The sequence below is a fragment of the Enhydra lutris genome, unplaced genomic scaffold (genome assembly GCF_002288905.1).
Source record: "Enhydra lutris kenyoni isolate GAN:26980312 unplaced genomic scaffold, ASM228890v2 scaffoldscaffold37, whole genome shotgun sequence".
NCBI lineage: Eukaryota > Metazoa > Chordata > Mammalia > Carnivora > Mustelidae > Enhydra > Enhydra lutris.
The window spans coordinates 1,617,726-1,635,318 of NW_019154121.1; the positions used below are offsets into that span (position 1 = coordinate 1,617,726).

Consider the following 17,593-nt stretch of genomic DNA (forward strand, 5'->3'; position numbering starts at 1 on the left):
AGACTCATGTGATGTCTATGAATACTTGCTGAGGAACATTCTATGGTGAACTGAAATAAATAGGACAAGACTCACATACTACCTACAAACAACACAAAGTAAAGCATTTCGGATGTAGTGGCTTACACCAATATGCCAAATACATTTTGATGATATAAAAATTTTTAGTGCAATAAGATAAAATGATAAACCATTTAAACTCTTTGATCTTACTATACAAAAATATTTTATTCTGCTTTAATAAGGGTTGTGTCAGGTTTTTTTTTTTTTAATTTCTATGAGCAATAATACCAAAAGAATTCGATTCCACTCTAAGCAATTTAACCAAATGCAATTCAACCATTGATCTCACAGTTTGTCATTTTGCCCTGCTGCCTTTCTCAAGTAACAAAGATAAATTCTCTTTCAAAACAAGATTCCCTGGGGCACCTGGGTGGTTCTGTGGGTTAAGCCTCTGCCTTCAGCTCTGGTCATGATCTCAGGGTCCTGGGATGGAGCCCAGCATTGGGCTCTCTGCTCAGTAGGGAGCCTGCTTCCTATAGCAAGCCCCCACCACCGCCTGCCTCTTTGCGTACTTGTGATCTCTCTCTCTCTCTCTGTCAAATAAATGGATAAAATCTTAAAAACCAAACCGAACCAAAACAAAACCAACCAAAACAAAACCAAAACAAAATCAACCAAACAAAAACCCCCCAAATACCCATTTCAAACCCAGATGATCACCCTTTTCAGGCATCATACATCCTTATGACTGAATTAAACCCAATCAGTCTGTCAATTATCTCATCTGAGACAGGCAGTTTAAATCAGTGTTTTTCAGATTAGAATGGGAAAAAAAACCACATTTCTAAAGAAAATTTTCAAATATTTCAAAATATTCCAAAATTACCTACAGAATTATTCAAATAAAACCCTAATACTGACATAAATTAACTTTTACTATATTATTACTTAGATCCAGACAGACATAAAATAAGGCATAAACTCCTTATCCTTATAGATCAAATGAAGAACAAAACTTTAAATGACCTATGCAACCTTATTTAAACATAATAAAGGATATTATTTTGTCAAAGCTGAATAACCATTTGCAACACCAATATGTTAATGATTAGGATAGCATGGGCTTTTGATCTTGGCATACATAGTCCTATGATGATTTGATTTCTTCATAATTTTTCCCCATTTGTATTCCTGTGATGTCCTTTGGCTTTGATTACTAAAAACAAATCTTTACACAATAAATATTCATCTGCACATTTCTCATTTGCCTAAGGCAACTGAAATAATCCTATATTATTTTGCCTCAATAAGATTGAAAAAAAGAGGACAAACCTAGACACAAGTCTCACTTGAAAGTACTCCCCATAACTAATTATCTGAAAAATCCATCCTCATATCATTTAAAAATATTAAAATAACGACACAACCTTTAAAAATGATTATATATGACCTGTGAGTCTCTAAATCTGCAGATTCAAAATGAAACCCAAAATAACTAGCTTAAGGAACATGTTTGCTTTCTTTATAACCTGATGAAATTGTCTTTGGTGCTAAAACATCATGTAGGCAAAGGCATCTGACCCTCTTGAAACAGAACTTTTGGTTCTTTTCAATCATTAAATAGACAAAATCATATTTTAATCTGTTAATGAAATATGGTTCAAATTATTGCAAAAGTCTTTCTTGTATATTCTTTATCATCTGCAACTTCAAAAAAGATTGATGTTAAAAATTTGAATTATGAAATAGACCTCTTACCTTTTATTCTCTCTCACTGCTTTGTCTCCCTTTTTCCAAGAGATGGTTGGTTTTGGAGAGCCTTGAGGTTTGCACTCTATGATGACTTCTTGGTCTTTGGTAACAATTATTGTTTTCTTCAGTTGATTCAATGCAAAAGTAGGAGCCGAAGCTATGACAAAAAAAAAATGTTAATTCTACCAGAAGCAATGGCAATAACCTCTAATGGATGATTCATCATGATTTTGCAACTCTTTTGGGATACATTTCTAATAAAATTGTAGGATACCTACACACATAAAGGGCATTAACTCAAAATTTAAACTTATAATTAATTAATATCTTATTGGCTCCTCTTTCTATTAGCAGATAATGGTTTCATATAATGTGGGGTGCATAGACAATGGCTGTTTCAAAAGATAACATGATTCAATTATGATTATCAGTTTTAATCATGAAAGACGTTATAATGATCACCTTGAGCAAGAGAAGAAGGGGCTGGCCAAGAAAGTCTATCGGGGACTTTCTTTGGAAAAATGGGGGTTACATGTGGAGAAGTTGATCCTGTGTCATCCGTTTCCTATCTATGAGTCTTAATACATATTTTACTTTAATGTTATACAAAATTAAATGTAGTTTTTACAAAAATACATTTATAATTGAATTATTTAAATTTCACTTAAAATTTAACTTCATTGTTTGCAGTTACTCAACAAGGTCTGATCATTCATTAATATTAATATTGTTTTCACTAGATTTTCATGAAAATACTTTTGATTAAATTTCTTCAAGTAATTCTATTGGGCAGCTGTGGGTTGAGGATACTGGACTAAAAGAATATGGGACACAGAAACCAACACACACACATAAAAACCCTTTTTAATCTAAAAAGAACTTGAAAGATATGTCTAAGAGTCTACTCTATCTGAGACATTTATTTAAACCAATTTGACAACTTCATGGATATTTCATAAGTATTTTATGTCCATTATACAGTAGTATAATGCATGGTACAACAGCATTAAAAGCTATGTATATAACAAGAAAGATATGTATATAATTGAGATGGGTTAAGAATTGAAAGAAAAGTAAAGGAACTTTATGTGACTGCAGGTAATGATTTTGTTTGCTTACTAGGAACAGAACTTGTAAGAGGTAATTTTGAAAACATCTCTAGTGAATGAGAAAAAAAACATATTTGGGAGTATTTCTGGGTAAACTATTAACTAGGTGAAGGCTGAATTAGCTTTCTTTTTTTAAGATTTAGTTTATTTATTTATTTGAGAAAGAGCACAAGCTGGGGAAGGGAGGAGGCCAGACTCTGCACTGAGTTGGGGAGTCTGAAAGGGACTTGATCCCAGGACCCTGAAATAATGACCTGAGTTGAAGTCAGATGCTTAACCTACTGAGCCACCTGCCGAGTCACCCCTAATTGGCTTTTTAACTCAGAAATATTGCAGCGTGAGCTGAGAAGAAAGTACATTTGTATTTGATTAGTTAGGCTGTAGGAGATGGAAATTTGGACTCCTGTATCTATTTTAGGTGGGTTTATTACAATGTGGAAAAATTTTAAGAGCAAATATTCATAATTCAATAAGTTGACTTACAGTGTGCTTCATTTAGCTGATATGTAAATGATAAATTCCCAGATTCCTGAGATCTTAGGTATTTCTGTTAATATTTGCTTTGGGAATTTTAGTGCAGAGCAAGTAGTGGGCTCCTGCTCACTTTGGGTGACATGAGTTATGAACACTTAAGTCTCTCTCTTTGTATTACAAACTTCTCAGACCCATGTTTAGGAAACTAGAATGCTAAAAAGTAAAATCCATTCAGTGGCCCAAACATGCTCAGTTTGGGAAGCCTATTCTATTGGATGGAATCATTGGCTTAAATAGTAAGTAATTAAATAGTAAGGTGCTAGTGTCCTATCAAGGGTGTAATCCTCTGAGACACCTGGATGTGGCCTCAGAAAGGCCTTCCTTTTCATGTAAGGATGATAATGGTTGATACTCCATGATGAGAGGGTGCTTTACCTTGGAGTGTTGTCTCTACCTTGGAGTGTTGTCTTGTCTATGGTTAGCTGTATGGGTAAATATAAAGCATTTCTTTTCAAGTTATAAAATAGATTTTTACAATCACATTGTAAAATTTCAGTATAGGAAGAATTAGAGCATGAAAAGAAGCTACACATTTTCCCCATTTATTTACTTAGAAATTGCATACCTAGAATTTTCAGCTCAGCACTTGCATAAATGGCTCCATATTTATTTTCGGCCAAACACTGATACATTCCAGCATCCGACTGATTCACATTGTGGATCACCAATAATCCATTAACCATCTCAATCCTGTTCTGTAACAAAATTAAAAAAAAAATAGATATAGAAAGTGAATAAATCACACAGATTTTGCAGTTATTCTTTCCTAGACCAAGGGGAAAAAACCTCCAATAAATACAGTTCAGCATTACTTGACAACTCAGCAATACAAATTAACTGTTCACTATTTTATGATAAAATGTCTTTTGTAAATTATAACTATTTCTTGGCCAGAAAAGATATTATAACTGTATATTCCTGTAGTTATTCTTATGAGTTTTAGTTTCAGTTTTGTTTTTATACTGAGCAGCTTTTGTTTGGTATACTAGTACAGCTTATGAAGTATAATCAGCAGATGAAGATTTTATTTGACTTCATTTTACAGAAGGAGAAGGGGTTCACATGTGGCCTTTGGTGACAATTGCGACTGTAGGCAAGTAGGACAAAGTTAAAAATAGCCCAAATCAAAACAAGAATCCTTTTACGATGTTAATCTAGTCAGGGATTTGCCCTTTTCTCACTTGCCAACAAATTCAGGAAAGAAATTGCTCTGCAACTGGAGTCTGTATAAAATTATCGGTCAAAAAATATTAACTCCATCATCAGATAAAATATAATATAGAAGTCAAAAAACTGAGCATGTGCAAATTGCGGTCAAGTGAGGCCAAGAGCACATTTCAAAAATGAACTTGAAATTTAAAATGTTGTTAAACAACCAGGTGTCTTGTCTACTTAATGCCAAGCAAATCACTCTTTTAATTTTAGTGAGCAGTGCTTTACCTATCAAAATAGATGCAAGGTAATTTTACATAATTTTCAAAATAAACCTATTTACTTTACAGAAGTATTATCTGCCAGTGGGATTTACTTTACTTGGATGCTGAAAGTAAAAAATATGACCACTGTATTCCTTTCTCAAGGTTTATCTGGTATCCCTGGAAAATTAGAGAAAAAGAGATAATGAATCAATGTCTCAGGATTCTCATATCCTCTTTTCTTTAATAGCTCTCTAGTTCTTTGTATTTCTGTATTTCTTTAGTGTAATTGTGTTTTCTTTGGGCCTAACTGGTTTTGGAATAACGGAATGTTGGAGCTGGATGGGACTATGGGAATGATCTGATACAATCTCTTCATTTTACAAAGGGGCAAACTGAACCCCAAAGAAGTAAATGACAGAAAAGAGGCCTTTTGGTAGTGGCAGGATCTGGGCAGAACATATATATATATATATATATATATATATATATATGTTTTCAACTTCATATACTACCCCTCCATTTTGGCCATACCTAGTAAACTATTCTCCCTTTGCTTTCAATAAGGAAGTTAGCTAAAATTATTACTATTATTTTAAAATTAAATAGTAATTGATTTTAAAAAAAACATGCAGTAGATTTACTAAAAAGATATTTAAGTTTTTTAAATCCTGCTAAGTAGGATGTCACAGAAAAAACTTGTCCAGGATACAGAAAGCTAGGATTCTATTATGGTCTCATTTCTCACTAGATACGTGACCTTGGGCAAGTCACTTTACTTCTGGGCCTGAACTACACCATTTGTAGGGGGACAGCAACAAGGTATATGATATCTAAAAGTCAGCAGGGCACCTGGGTGGCTCAGTGGGTTAAAGCCTCTGCCTTCAGCTCAGGTCGTGATCCCAGGGTCCTGGGATCGAGCCCCGCATCGGGCTCTCTGCTCCGCAGAGAGCCTGTTTCCTCCTCTCTCTCTGCCTGCCTCTCTGACTAGTTGTGATTTCTCTCTGTCAAATAAATAAAACATTAAAAAAAAAAGTCAGTTAGAAATAGCAATGAATCTATGATAGTAATTGATATTTTCCTATGAATTTATAGGATTGAATAAATTAAAAGAAACAATGTATTACTTAAAAAAGTAATGAGATAATTTAAAAAAATTATTATACATCTCTTATAGTTCTCACTTCAAATACATTAGAAGGCACAAATAAGAAATGACTTGCCATAAGACGAAAGGGGGTAGTTTGTCCTGTGTGAAATCCTGTTAAATTACACAAGAAAAGGCTAACATTTACCAATAGTACCTGAGGCAAGAGGGGCACTCCATTCTTCAGCCAACGGTATGTGGGTCGGGGTTTTCCAGTAGCCTTGCATTCCCATCGAAGAGGGCTCCCACTGTCCAGCTGAGTGTCATTCAGTTTTTCCACCCAGTGTGGATAAGCTATGAGAATTTAAGCATTAAAGAAAGATGATTTCAGCAAGATGGCAGAGAAGTAGCAGGCTGAGACTATTTCAGGTAGCAGGAGATCAGCTAGATAGCTTATTTAAAGATTGCAAACACCTACAAATCCAACGGGAGATCGAAGAGAAGAAGAACAGCAACTTTAGAAACAGAAAATCAACCACTTTCTGAAAGGTAGGACTGGCAAGAAGTGAATCCAAAGCGACGGGAAGATAGACCGCGGGGGGAGGGGCCGGCTCCCGGCAAGTGGCGGAGCAACGGAGCACAAAATCAGGACTTTTAAAAGTCTGTTCTGCTGAGGGACATTGCTCCAGAGGCTTAACCGGGGTGAAGCCCACGCAGGGTCAGCGTGGCCTCAGGTCCCGCAGGGTCACAGAAGGATCGGGGATCTCTGAGTGTCACAGAGCTTACAGGTATTAGAACGGGGAAGCCGGCTACAGAGACAGAGCTGAGGAGTAAGCTCTAACCTCGGGGTTACCTTGAACCGGTCGCAGGCTTGGTCAGCTCGGAGCGTGGCCAGAAGCCAGGGAGACGGGAGTAATTGGGCGCTGTTCTCTGAGGGCGCACTGAGGAGTGGGGCCCCGGGCTCTCGGCTCCTCTGGGCCTGAGAACAGGAGGCCGCCATCTTCATTCCCGCCCTCCGGACTCTACGGAAATCGCTCAGGGAACAAAAGCTCCCAAAAGCAAACCCAATCGGATTACTCAGACCGGCCTGGGTAAGGGCGGTACAACTCCGCCTGGGGCAAAGACACTTCAGAATCACTACAACAGACCCCTCCCCAAGAAGATCAACAAGAAACCCAGCCAGGACCAAGTTCACCTACCAAGGAGTGTAGTTTCAATACCAAGGAGAGCAGCAGAATTCCAGAGGAGGAGAAAGCAAAGCACGGAACTCATAGCTTTCTCCCCATGATTCTTTAGACTTGCAGTTAATTTAATTTTTTTTTATTTTTCAATTTTTTTTCTTCTTCTGCTAAATTTTTTTAACTTTTACCGTTTTCTTTTTTAACGTTTTTTTAAAAAGTTTATCTAATATATATATATATATATATATTCCTTTTTATATTTTTTTCTTTATTGATTTTCTTTTTTTAATTGTTTCTTTATTATTTTTTTTCTTTATGAACCTCTTTTTAACCCCTTTCTCCCCCCTCACGATTTGGGATCTCTTCTGATTTGGCTAAAGTATATTTTCCTGGGGTTGTTGCCACTCTTTTAGTATTTTACTTGCTCCTTCATCTACTCTTATCTGGACAAAATGACAAGGCGGAAAAATTCACCACAAAAAAAAGAACAAGAGGCACTACCAAAGGCTAGGGACCTAATCAATACAGACATTGGTAATATGTCAGATCCAGAGTTCAGAATGATGATTCTCAAGGTTCTAGCCGGGCTCAAAAAGGCATGGAAGATATTAGAGAAACCCTCTCGGGAGATATAAATGCCCTTTCTGGAGAAATAAAAGAACTAAAATCTAACCAAGTTGAAATCAAAAAAGCTATTAATGAGGTGCAAACAAAAATGGAGGCTCTGACTGCTAGGATAAATGAGGCAGAAGAAAGAATTAGCGATATAGAAGACCAAATGACAGAGAATGAAGAAGCTGAGCAAAAGAGGGACAAACAGCTACTGGACCACGAGGGGAGAATTCGAGAGATAAGTGACACCATAAGATGAAACAACATTAGAATAATTGGGATTCCAGAAGAAGAGGAAACAGAGAGGGGAGCAGAAGGTATATTGGAGAGAATTATTGGAGAGAATTTCCCCAATATGGCAAAGGGAACAAGCATCAAAATCCAGGAGGTTCAGAGAACCCCCCTCAAAATCAATAAGAATAGGTCCACACCCCGTCACCTAATAGTAAAATTTACAAGTCTTAGTGACAAAGAGAAGATCCTGAAAGCAGCCCGGGAAAAGAAGTCTGTAACGTACAATGGTAAAAATATTAGATTGGCAGCAGACTTATCCACAGAGACCTGGCAGGCCAGAAAGAGCTGGCATGATATATTCAGAGTACTAAACGAGAAAAACATGCAGCCAAGAATACTATATCCAGCTAGGCTATCATTGAAAATAGAAGGAGAGATTAAAAGCTTCCAGGACAAACAAAAACTGAAAGAATTTGCAAATACCAAACCAGCTCTACAGGAAATATTGAAAGGGGTCCTCTAAGCAAAGAGAGACCCTAAAAGTAGTAGATCAGAAAGAAACAGAGACAATATACAATAACAGTCACCTTACAGGCAATACAATGGCACTAAGTTCATATCTCTCAATACTTACCCTGAATGTTCATGGGCTAAATGCCCCAATCAAAAGACACAGGGTATCAGAATGGATAAAAAAACAAAACCCATCTATATGTTGCCTACAAGAAACTCATCTTAAACCCGAAGACACCTCGAGATTTAAAGTGAGGGGGTGGAAAAGAATTTACCATGCTAATGGACATCAGAAGAAAGCAGGAGTGGCAATCCTTTTATCAGATCAATTAGATTTTAAGCCAAAGACTATAATAAGAGATGAGGAAGGACACTATATCATACTCAAAGGAACTATCCAACAAAAAGATCTAACAATTTTAAATATCTATGCCCCTAACGTGGGAGCAGCCAACTATATAAACCAATTAATAAAAATAATCAAAGAAACACATCGACAATAATACAATAATAGTAGGGGACTTTAACACTCCCCTCACTGAAATGGACAGATCATCCAAGCAAAAGATCAACAAGGAAATCAAGGCCTTAAATGACACACTGGACCAGATGGACATCACAGATATATTCAGAACATTTCATCCCAAAGCAACAGAATACACATTCTTCTCTAGTGCACATGGAACATTCTCCAGAATAGGTCACACCCTGGGTCCTAAATCAGGTCTCAACCGTTATCAAAAGATTGGAATCATTCCCTGCATATCTTCAGACCACAATGCTCTGAAGCTAGAACTCAATCACAAGAGGAAATTTGGAAAGAACCCAAATACATGGAGATTAAACAGCATCCTTCTAAAGAATGAATGGGTCAACCAGGAATTTAAAAAAGAGTTGCAAAAATTCATGGAAACAAATGATAATGAAAACACAACGGTTCAAAATCTGTGGGACACAACAAAGGCAGTCCTGAGAGGAAAATATATAGCGGTACAAGCCTTTCTCAAGAAACAAGAAAGGTCTCAGGTACACAACCTAACCCTACACCTAAAGGAGCTGGAGAAAGAACAAGAAAGAAACCCTAAACCCAGCAGGAGAAGAGAAATCATAAAGATCAGAGCAGAAATCAATGAAATAGAAACCAGAACAAATCAACGAAACTAGGAGCTGGTTCTTTGAAAGAATTAATAAGATCGATAAACCCCTGGCCAGACTTATCATAAAGAAAAGAGAGAGGACCCCAATAAATAAAATCATGAATGAAAGAGGAGAGATCACAACTAACACCAAAGAAATACAGACAATTATAAGAACATACTATGAGCAACTCTACGCCAACAAATTTGACAATCTGGAAGAAATGGATGCATTCCTAGAGACATATAAACTACCACAACTGAACCAGGAAGAAATAGAAAGCCTCAACGACCCATAAGCAGTAAGGAGATTGAAACAGTCATCAAGAATCTCCAAACAAACAAAAGCCCAGGGCCAGACGGCTTCCCCGGGGCAATTCTACCAAACATTTAAAGAAGAACTAATTCCTATTCTCCTGAAACTGTTCCAAAAAATAGAAATGGAAGGAAAACTTCCAAACTCATTTTATGAGGCCAGCATCACCTTGATCCCAAAACCAGACAAGGATCCCATCAAAAAAGAGAACTACAGACCAATATCCTTGATGAACACAGATGCAAAAATTCTCGCCAAAATACTAGCCAATAGGATTCAACAGTACATTAAAAGGATTATTCACCACGACCAAGTGGGATTTATTCCAGGGCTGCAAGGTTGGTTCAACATCCGCAAATCAATCAATGTGATACAACACATTAATAAAAGAAAGAACAAGAACCATATGATACTCTCCATAGATGCTGAAAAAGCATTTGACAAAGTACAGCATCCCTTCCTGATCAAAACTCTTCAAACTGTGGGGATAGAGGGCACCTACCTCAATATTATCAAAGCCATCTATGAAAAACCCACCGCAAATATCATTCTCAATGGAGAAAAACTGAAAGCTTTTCCGCTAAGGTCAGGAACACGACAGGGATGTCCGTTATCACCACTGCTATTCAACATAGTACTAGAAGTCCTAGCCTCAGCAATCAGACAACAAAAGGAAATTAAAGGCATCCAAATCGGCAAAGAAGAAGTCAAACTATCACTCTTCGCAGATGATATGATACTATATGTGGAAAACCCAAAAGACTCCACTCCAAAACTGCTAGAACTTGTACAGGAATTCAGTAAAGTGTCAGGATATAAAATCAATGCCCAGAAATCAGTTGCATTTCTCTACACCAACAACAAGACAGAAGAAAGAGAAATTAAGGAGTCCATCCCATTTACAATTGCACCCAAAACTATAAGATACCTAGGAATAAATCTAACCAAAGAGACTAAGAATCTATACACAGAAAACTATAAAGTACTCATGAAAGAAATTGAGGAAGACACAAAGAAATGGAAAAATGTTCCATGATCCTGGATTGGAAGAATAAATGTTGTGAAAATGTCTATGCTACCTAAAGCAATCTACACATTTAATGCAATTCCTATCAAAGTACCATCCATTTTTTTCAAAGAAATGGAACAAATAATCCTAAAATTTATATGGAACCAGAAAAGACCTCGAATAGCCAAAGGAATATTGAAAAAGAAAGCCAAAGTCGGTGGCATCACAATTCCGGACTTCAAGCTCTATTACAAAGCTGTCATCATCAAGACAGCATGGTACTGGCACAAAAACAGACACATAGATCAATGGAACAGAACAGAGAGCCCAGAAATAGACCCTCAACTCTATGGTCAACTCATCTTCGACAAAGCAGGAAAGAATGTCCAATGGAAAAAAGACTGCCTCTTCAATAAATGGTGTTGGGAAAATTGGACAGCCACATGCAGAAAAAAGAAATTGGATCATTTCCTTACACCACACACGAAAATAGACTCCAAATGGATGAAGGACCTCAATGTGAGAAAGGGTTCCATCAAAATCCTTGAGGAGAACACAGACAGCAACCTCTTCAACCTCAGCCGCAGCAACATCTTCCTAGGAACATCGCCAAAGGCAACGGAAGCAAGGGCAAAAATGAACTATTGGGATTTCATCAAGATCAAAAGCTTTTGCACAGCAAAGGAAACAGTAAACAAAACCAAAAGACAACTGACAGAACGGGAGAAGATATTTGCAAATGACATATCAGATAAAGGGCTAGTGTCCAAAATCTATAAAGAACTTAGCAAACTCAACACCCAAAGAACAAATAATCCAATCAAGAAATGGGCAGAAGACATGAACAGACATTTCTGCAAAGAAGACATCCAGATGGCCAACAGACACATGAAAGAGTGCTCCATATCACTCGGCATCAGGGAAATACAAATCAAAACCACAATGAGATACCACCTCACACCAGTCAGAATGGCTAAAATTAACAAGCCAGGAAATGACAGATGCTGGCGAGGATGTGGAGAAAGGGGAACCCTCCTATGCTGTTGGTGGGAATGCAAGCTGGTGCAACCACTCTGGAAAACAGCATGGAGGTTCCTCAAAATGTTGAAAACAGAACTACCCTATGACCCAGCAATTGCACTGCTGGGTATTTACCCTAAAGATACAAAAGTAGTGATCCGAAGGGGCACGTGCACCCGAATGTTTATAGCAGCAATGTCTACAATAGCCAAACTATGGAAAGAACCTAGATGTCCATCAACAGACGAATGGATAAAGAAGATGTGGTATATATACACAATGGAATACTATGCAGCCATCATAAGAAATGAAATCTTGCCATTTGCGATGACGTGGATGGAACTAGAGGGTATCATGCTTAGCGAAATAAGTCAATCGGAGAAAGACAACTATCATATGATCTCCCTGATATGAGGGAGAGGAGATGCAATATGGGGTTTAAGGGGGTAGGAGAAGAGTAAATGAAACAAGATGGGATTGGGAGGGAGACAAACCATAAGTGACTCTTAATCTCACAAACAAACTGAGGGTTGATGGGGGGATGGGGGTTGGGAGGGCGAGTGGGATTACGGACATTGGGGAGGGTATGTGCTATGGGGAGTGCTGTGAAGTGTGTAAACCTGGCGATTCACAGACCTGTACCCCTGGGGATAAAAATATATTATATGTTTATAAAAAATAAAATTAAAAAAAAAAGAAAGATGATTTCATTTCTCAAATACATTACCAAATTCAAATTCATATGGAAGTATTCCTTGCATTAAAAAAAGTATTAGTTCTCATAATTGCAGGTATTTGAAAGAAGCACAATATTGCATTTCACACTGAACTCTATGTGAAAGGATATACCAATGACAATATTGTAACAATTAAAAACACTTTTGTAAGCTAGATCCACTGTATCTTACTGTTTTACAAGTTTATTGCTGTGCCTCCAGTATCTCCAATGTATCAGACCTTGTTCAGAAGGAAATCAGGTATTTAGAGACATAATTTTTTCTAGGTATTAGGGCAGCATTAGCACAAACTGAAATAATACATCATGTCTATTTGCTGAATAACTGCCTTGCTTTTTTATTTTTGCTTTTCTTAAAAGAACCTGAATGGAATAGGAAAAATAATTTATAAATTCAAATTCACTTGGAGTAAAATTTTTCTGTATTTACTAGTATTCTTAAAAATTTTTTAAAAATATTTTCAAAGTTACAAGTGAAAAATTACTTCATCAAGAAATAATGTAATTTTAAAAAAAATTATAAGGTACAGAATAATGTCTTTATTGACTAATTTTTAAAATAAAAATATTGAAAACCAAGTGACTATTTGTCCACAAATACTCTTTTTGAAACAACTAAAACAATAACTATGAAAAAATATTGAACTGAACAAACTTTTTCTCTTATCAACATTTTTGGCATAAACCAATAACATTTTACTTTCTGACAGTGAGGACTTTGATTATTGATTCATTCACCTCATACTATTTTGTCCTTTCTTAGTCTTAGAGGTTATTAGGGATATAGGAGCTTCTATCTTACTTTTTTTTTTTTTTAAGCAGTTTATACGGTGGTAGAAGAAATCTAAAGTCAGTGTCACAGAATATAATAGCACAAGAAAGGAAAGAAGATGCACTAAAGGAAACTGCACATGAATAATAATTGGTCTGAGGGGGCAACAGATGTCCAAAAACTAACCAGTTTTGAAGGGAGGAGAAGGAGCAAGAGAAAAAGAACTCTAATTTATTAAATTCTAGTCTTAGGAACTGAGCTACATTATTGATTAATCCCTGTAACATAGATCCTGAAAACAAACATACTTAAATTTATGAATCAGGAAACTTTGGTTCAGAGAGGTTAAAAAAATGTACCCAAGGTCAAACAGTTAATAAGGGATAATAACCACTTTCAAAATCAGATATTTCTGACTTCAGAAAGCATACAATTCTTTCAATCCATTCCAGCAGATTAAAAAATGAATCAGAAGCATTTATTGCATTCATAATGTGTTTTGCCTTCTACTGGTCTCTAAATGGGAATTTCATTTTTAGTAGCTCATTTGTCTTCTAGGCAATATAGTCTGGTCTTTAAAGAGCCTTACTTTGGCATAGTCAGAATTTGTAGGCCTTTGAACAACTCTGTGATTCAACTTCAAGTCTAGGAGCTATCACGCAAAAATCTTACCAGGGAGAGCTTCAAATATTAATACTGACTTTGTGGCTGGTTTCTAAAATCATTTCTTTTATAATTATCTGTCATAATACGCTAAAAATACTGATAAGAATGGTAAGATACAAAAGCAATATTAAACTCTACTTTCTCATTAGGACTTTCTATGTACTTTCCTACTCTACTTTGCCAGTGTATTTCATACTACTCATGACCCTTGTAATCCAAGTACACAGATGTGCTGTCTCCCAAATACACCCTGTATCTTTGTCAAATTTTTAAATCTACGTGGAATGTTCTGCTTCTCTTGTCTCTTTTAGTTTTACTAATAATTCAAAGTTTAGTCTAAATTATATATTTATTAACTCTAAACTCAAAAGGGAGTCATCTGTACCTTCTTTGGGTATGTGTAGTTCTTAGCCACCTGGAAAATGATCACCATAGAGCTTGTGACTCCTGTTGCTGACTTAAACAGCTATTGGGTTTTTTACTTGTTTATGGTTTGGCACCCCATCAAGATAGCAAGATCATCAAGAGCAAAGTTGACATGACATATACACTTATTTTAGACATAACTGACCTACATATAAAATTAATTATAGGATTAGGTTATATAGGTTAGTTATACATGTATATTTTTATGTTTTTATTTTAGCTTAGTTATATTTGCCGTGTTTCTTTGTGTACTATAATGGGAATTAAAAAGAAATTGAAAAGAGAACTAAAAAAGTTACTCAAATGAAAAATTAAGAGAGAAAGAATTATTGAAATAAGAATATATTGTAACATCTAGGAAATAAAAAAAATTAGAAATTAAATCAACATTTTTTCAAACATATTTGGATTACTCTATAAAACTAGCCTAATATAGAGTCCTGTTTCCAAAATGAATTTGTCATAGGAACCAACAATTGATAAATGAAACTAAAAAGAAATAATTCTGCTTCCTTTCAGTAACTATTTATTGGACACCACTATTGGTGCAATGCTTAACACTGAGGATAACAATATGTTACAATGTGTGTTTGCTCTCAGCTCAAAATCTAGTAGACGAGACAGACATTCAATTAAAATACTCAGATTCACTCTAACAGCAATTCTACAAATAAAAATGGACTTTTATACTGCCCCTAGAATTAAACACACAATCAAAACACTAATAACTTCTTCATCTATCTTTTGTTAGGCCACCTTTTTTAGGGGGTAAAAGAATGGGACTTTAAACACCTAAACACCATTACACTCTCACCAGACGCATTGCATATTGACAACAATTTATGTAATACATTTGAGCTTCAGATCAGTCTCCAGGTTACATCATTAAAAATAGTAAGCAGATTTGCATAAAGAAACTCTTGCTTATTATCTCTTGTCATTAGAAAATCTCAAAACCCCTATTGATAAAAGCTAATTGTAATTGGTCTCCTTCATTACTCCTGTACTTTTAAGTGTTGAAGAGTAAACATATTTAATCACATAAATCATTTTTAACATTAAGACTCTCAGATGTGAGGGGTAACATGGTATATTGGAAAGATGATACAGTTGGGGGTAAATGTAGGTTCAAATCCAATGCTACCCTGCCCTTGCTCTAATATGTGATCATGAATGTATTACTTTAATGAGTATCATCTCAAAGCCATAGATGATAACTCCTATTTCAATGGGCTACTATGATGATATATTGGTTATAAATATTGATTACTTTACTTCCTCAATCTATTGTTCATGCATTAACATGAACTTCATTTTCTATCAACTGTGAATATACATCATAACAACAAAATTCAAGGTGAGATACATTCTCCAAAGAAATAGGACTGAAAAAATTTTCTTCATGTATACAAGTTTCAATCCATAATATACAATTTTGTATTATCTTCTATGGTAATTATTTAGTGTATTTTAGTGGCTAAAATTTTTTTTAAGATTTTATTTATTTATTTGATAGAGAGAGAGAGAGGGAGAGGGAAATAGAACAAGCAGGGGGGAGAGGCAAAGGAACAAGAAGATTCCACGCTGACTGTAGAGGAGCCTAACAAGGGGCTCAATCCCAGGACCTGAGATAATGATCTGAGCCAAAGTCAGACACTTAACCAACTGAGCCACTCAGGTGCCTCAATAGCTAAAATACTTTTAAAATCATGCTTAATATAGAAAAACACAGCTCCAGAGAAAAGAAAAACAGAGAATGAGAACTAATGGTGAGGATTTTTATTTTTCTCTAATACTAATAAAAGATGAGTAAACAGGAATTAACTACTCTCCATCACTTCTTATCTCATACCTTAGCTCAGCTCCTCAATATTTTCCTGAGAGGTAGTATCTTTAATTGGAGGTCAAATGCTGATATTATTGCCAGTTCTAAGTTGGAATCTGGTTTTACAGCTTATTATTATTGGGACATGGAGTAATAAGCTCCTTAACCTTTCTAGGCCTTGGTTTCCCCACCTGTCAAGCAAGAATGGTAATTTCTAAGAGTTATTGCAAGTTAGTGCATGAAAAGTACCTAGTAGCTGCAATAGTGTCCAAAACAAGTTCCTGACAACTATTTGTTCCCTTCATTAGTCTCTTAATCTCCCCTCACTTTCATTTCTTTCTTTATTTTTCATGGTACAAAAGTATTTTATATGTACATCAGTACAGAAACAACACAGAGCCTATAGCTCATCCTTGAGAACTATAAGAGCCAAGTGAAAAGTCAATACAGAGACTTATTTTTACATATATATGTGTGTAATGCATAATATATTATATAATGCAATATATATTGTATTATATGTATTATGATATACATTGTAATATATATCACAAATATGTGTGTATGTATACACACACATATATATTACACATTAAGAATTGAACTATTACATTTTTTCTTCTTTTTAGATTTGTGACATCCGTGTTTCTTGGTCGGTAATGTTCTATCAAACATGGTAGTAAATCAAAGCAGACAGATGAATAGTAAAACTTTGTTCTCTCCTACTAGTGCTGAGCTAGACCAGTGGAACAGCATCTGACAGGATGAGGAACTGTAGAGCCTCTATCCCCTCCAAAAAAACCTAATGAACTGATTTATACAGAAAGCGTTTTAACAAACTTTTGGAAACACAACATACTATGAGAAAGGAATAGCTTTTATCCTGGACTACACTTTTAGTACAGCATACACATAAATTTATATGTCTCAGTAAAAGAGAAACAGCAACATAGAAAGCATTTTTGTTTTCATAGTACTAACAGCTAAAAAGCACAGAGAACATAATACTCTGATCTTCGGTGAGTAATCCTGGAATTCTGAGAGTATATCTGCTAGGTTTGCCTGATTAGTCATCTATAAAAATATTTTCTCCAAAAATTCTTTTTTTTTTTAAATTATTGAGAGAGCATGAGTGAGGAGGGGTTCAGGGAGAAGAAGAGAGAGAATCTTAAGCAGGCTCCACGTTCAGCGTGGAGCCCAAAACGGGGGTTGATCTCACTCCTGAGACAATAACCTAAACCAAAACC

At 35.8% G+C, this 17,593-nt stretch overlaps 1 protein-coding gene across 1 annotated transcript in view; it reads right to left on the minus strand.

Moving 5' to 3' along the window:
* LOC111154359 (contactin 5) overlaps positions 1 to 17,593 on the minus strand; it is a 560,291-nt gene that overhangs the window by 285,738 nt on the left and 256,960 nt on the right. Inside the window, exons 9-11 of the mRNA XM_022513913.1 lie at positions 6,118 to 6,254; positions 3,964 to 4,093; positions 1,762 to 1,912 (exon numbers count right to left, since the gene is read on the minus strand). Of these exons, the coding sequence (XP_022369621.1) occupies positions 1,762 to 1,912; positions 3,964 to 4,093; positions 6,118 to 6,254 (418 nt within the window). The remainder of the gene's footprint in view (positions 1 to 1,761; positions 1,913 to 3,963; positions 4,094 to 6,117; positions 6,255 to 17,593) is intronic.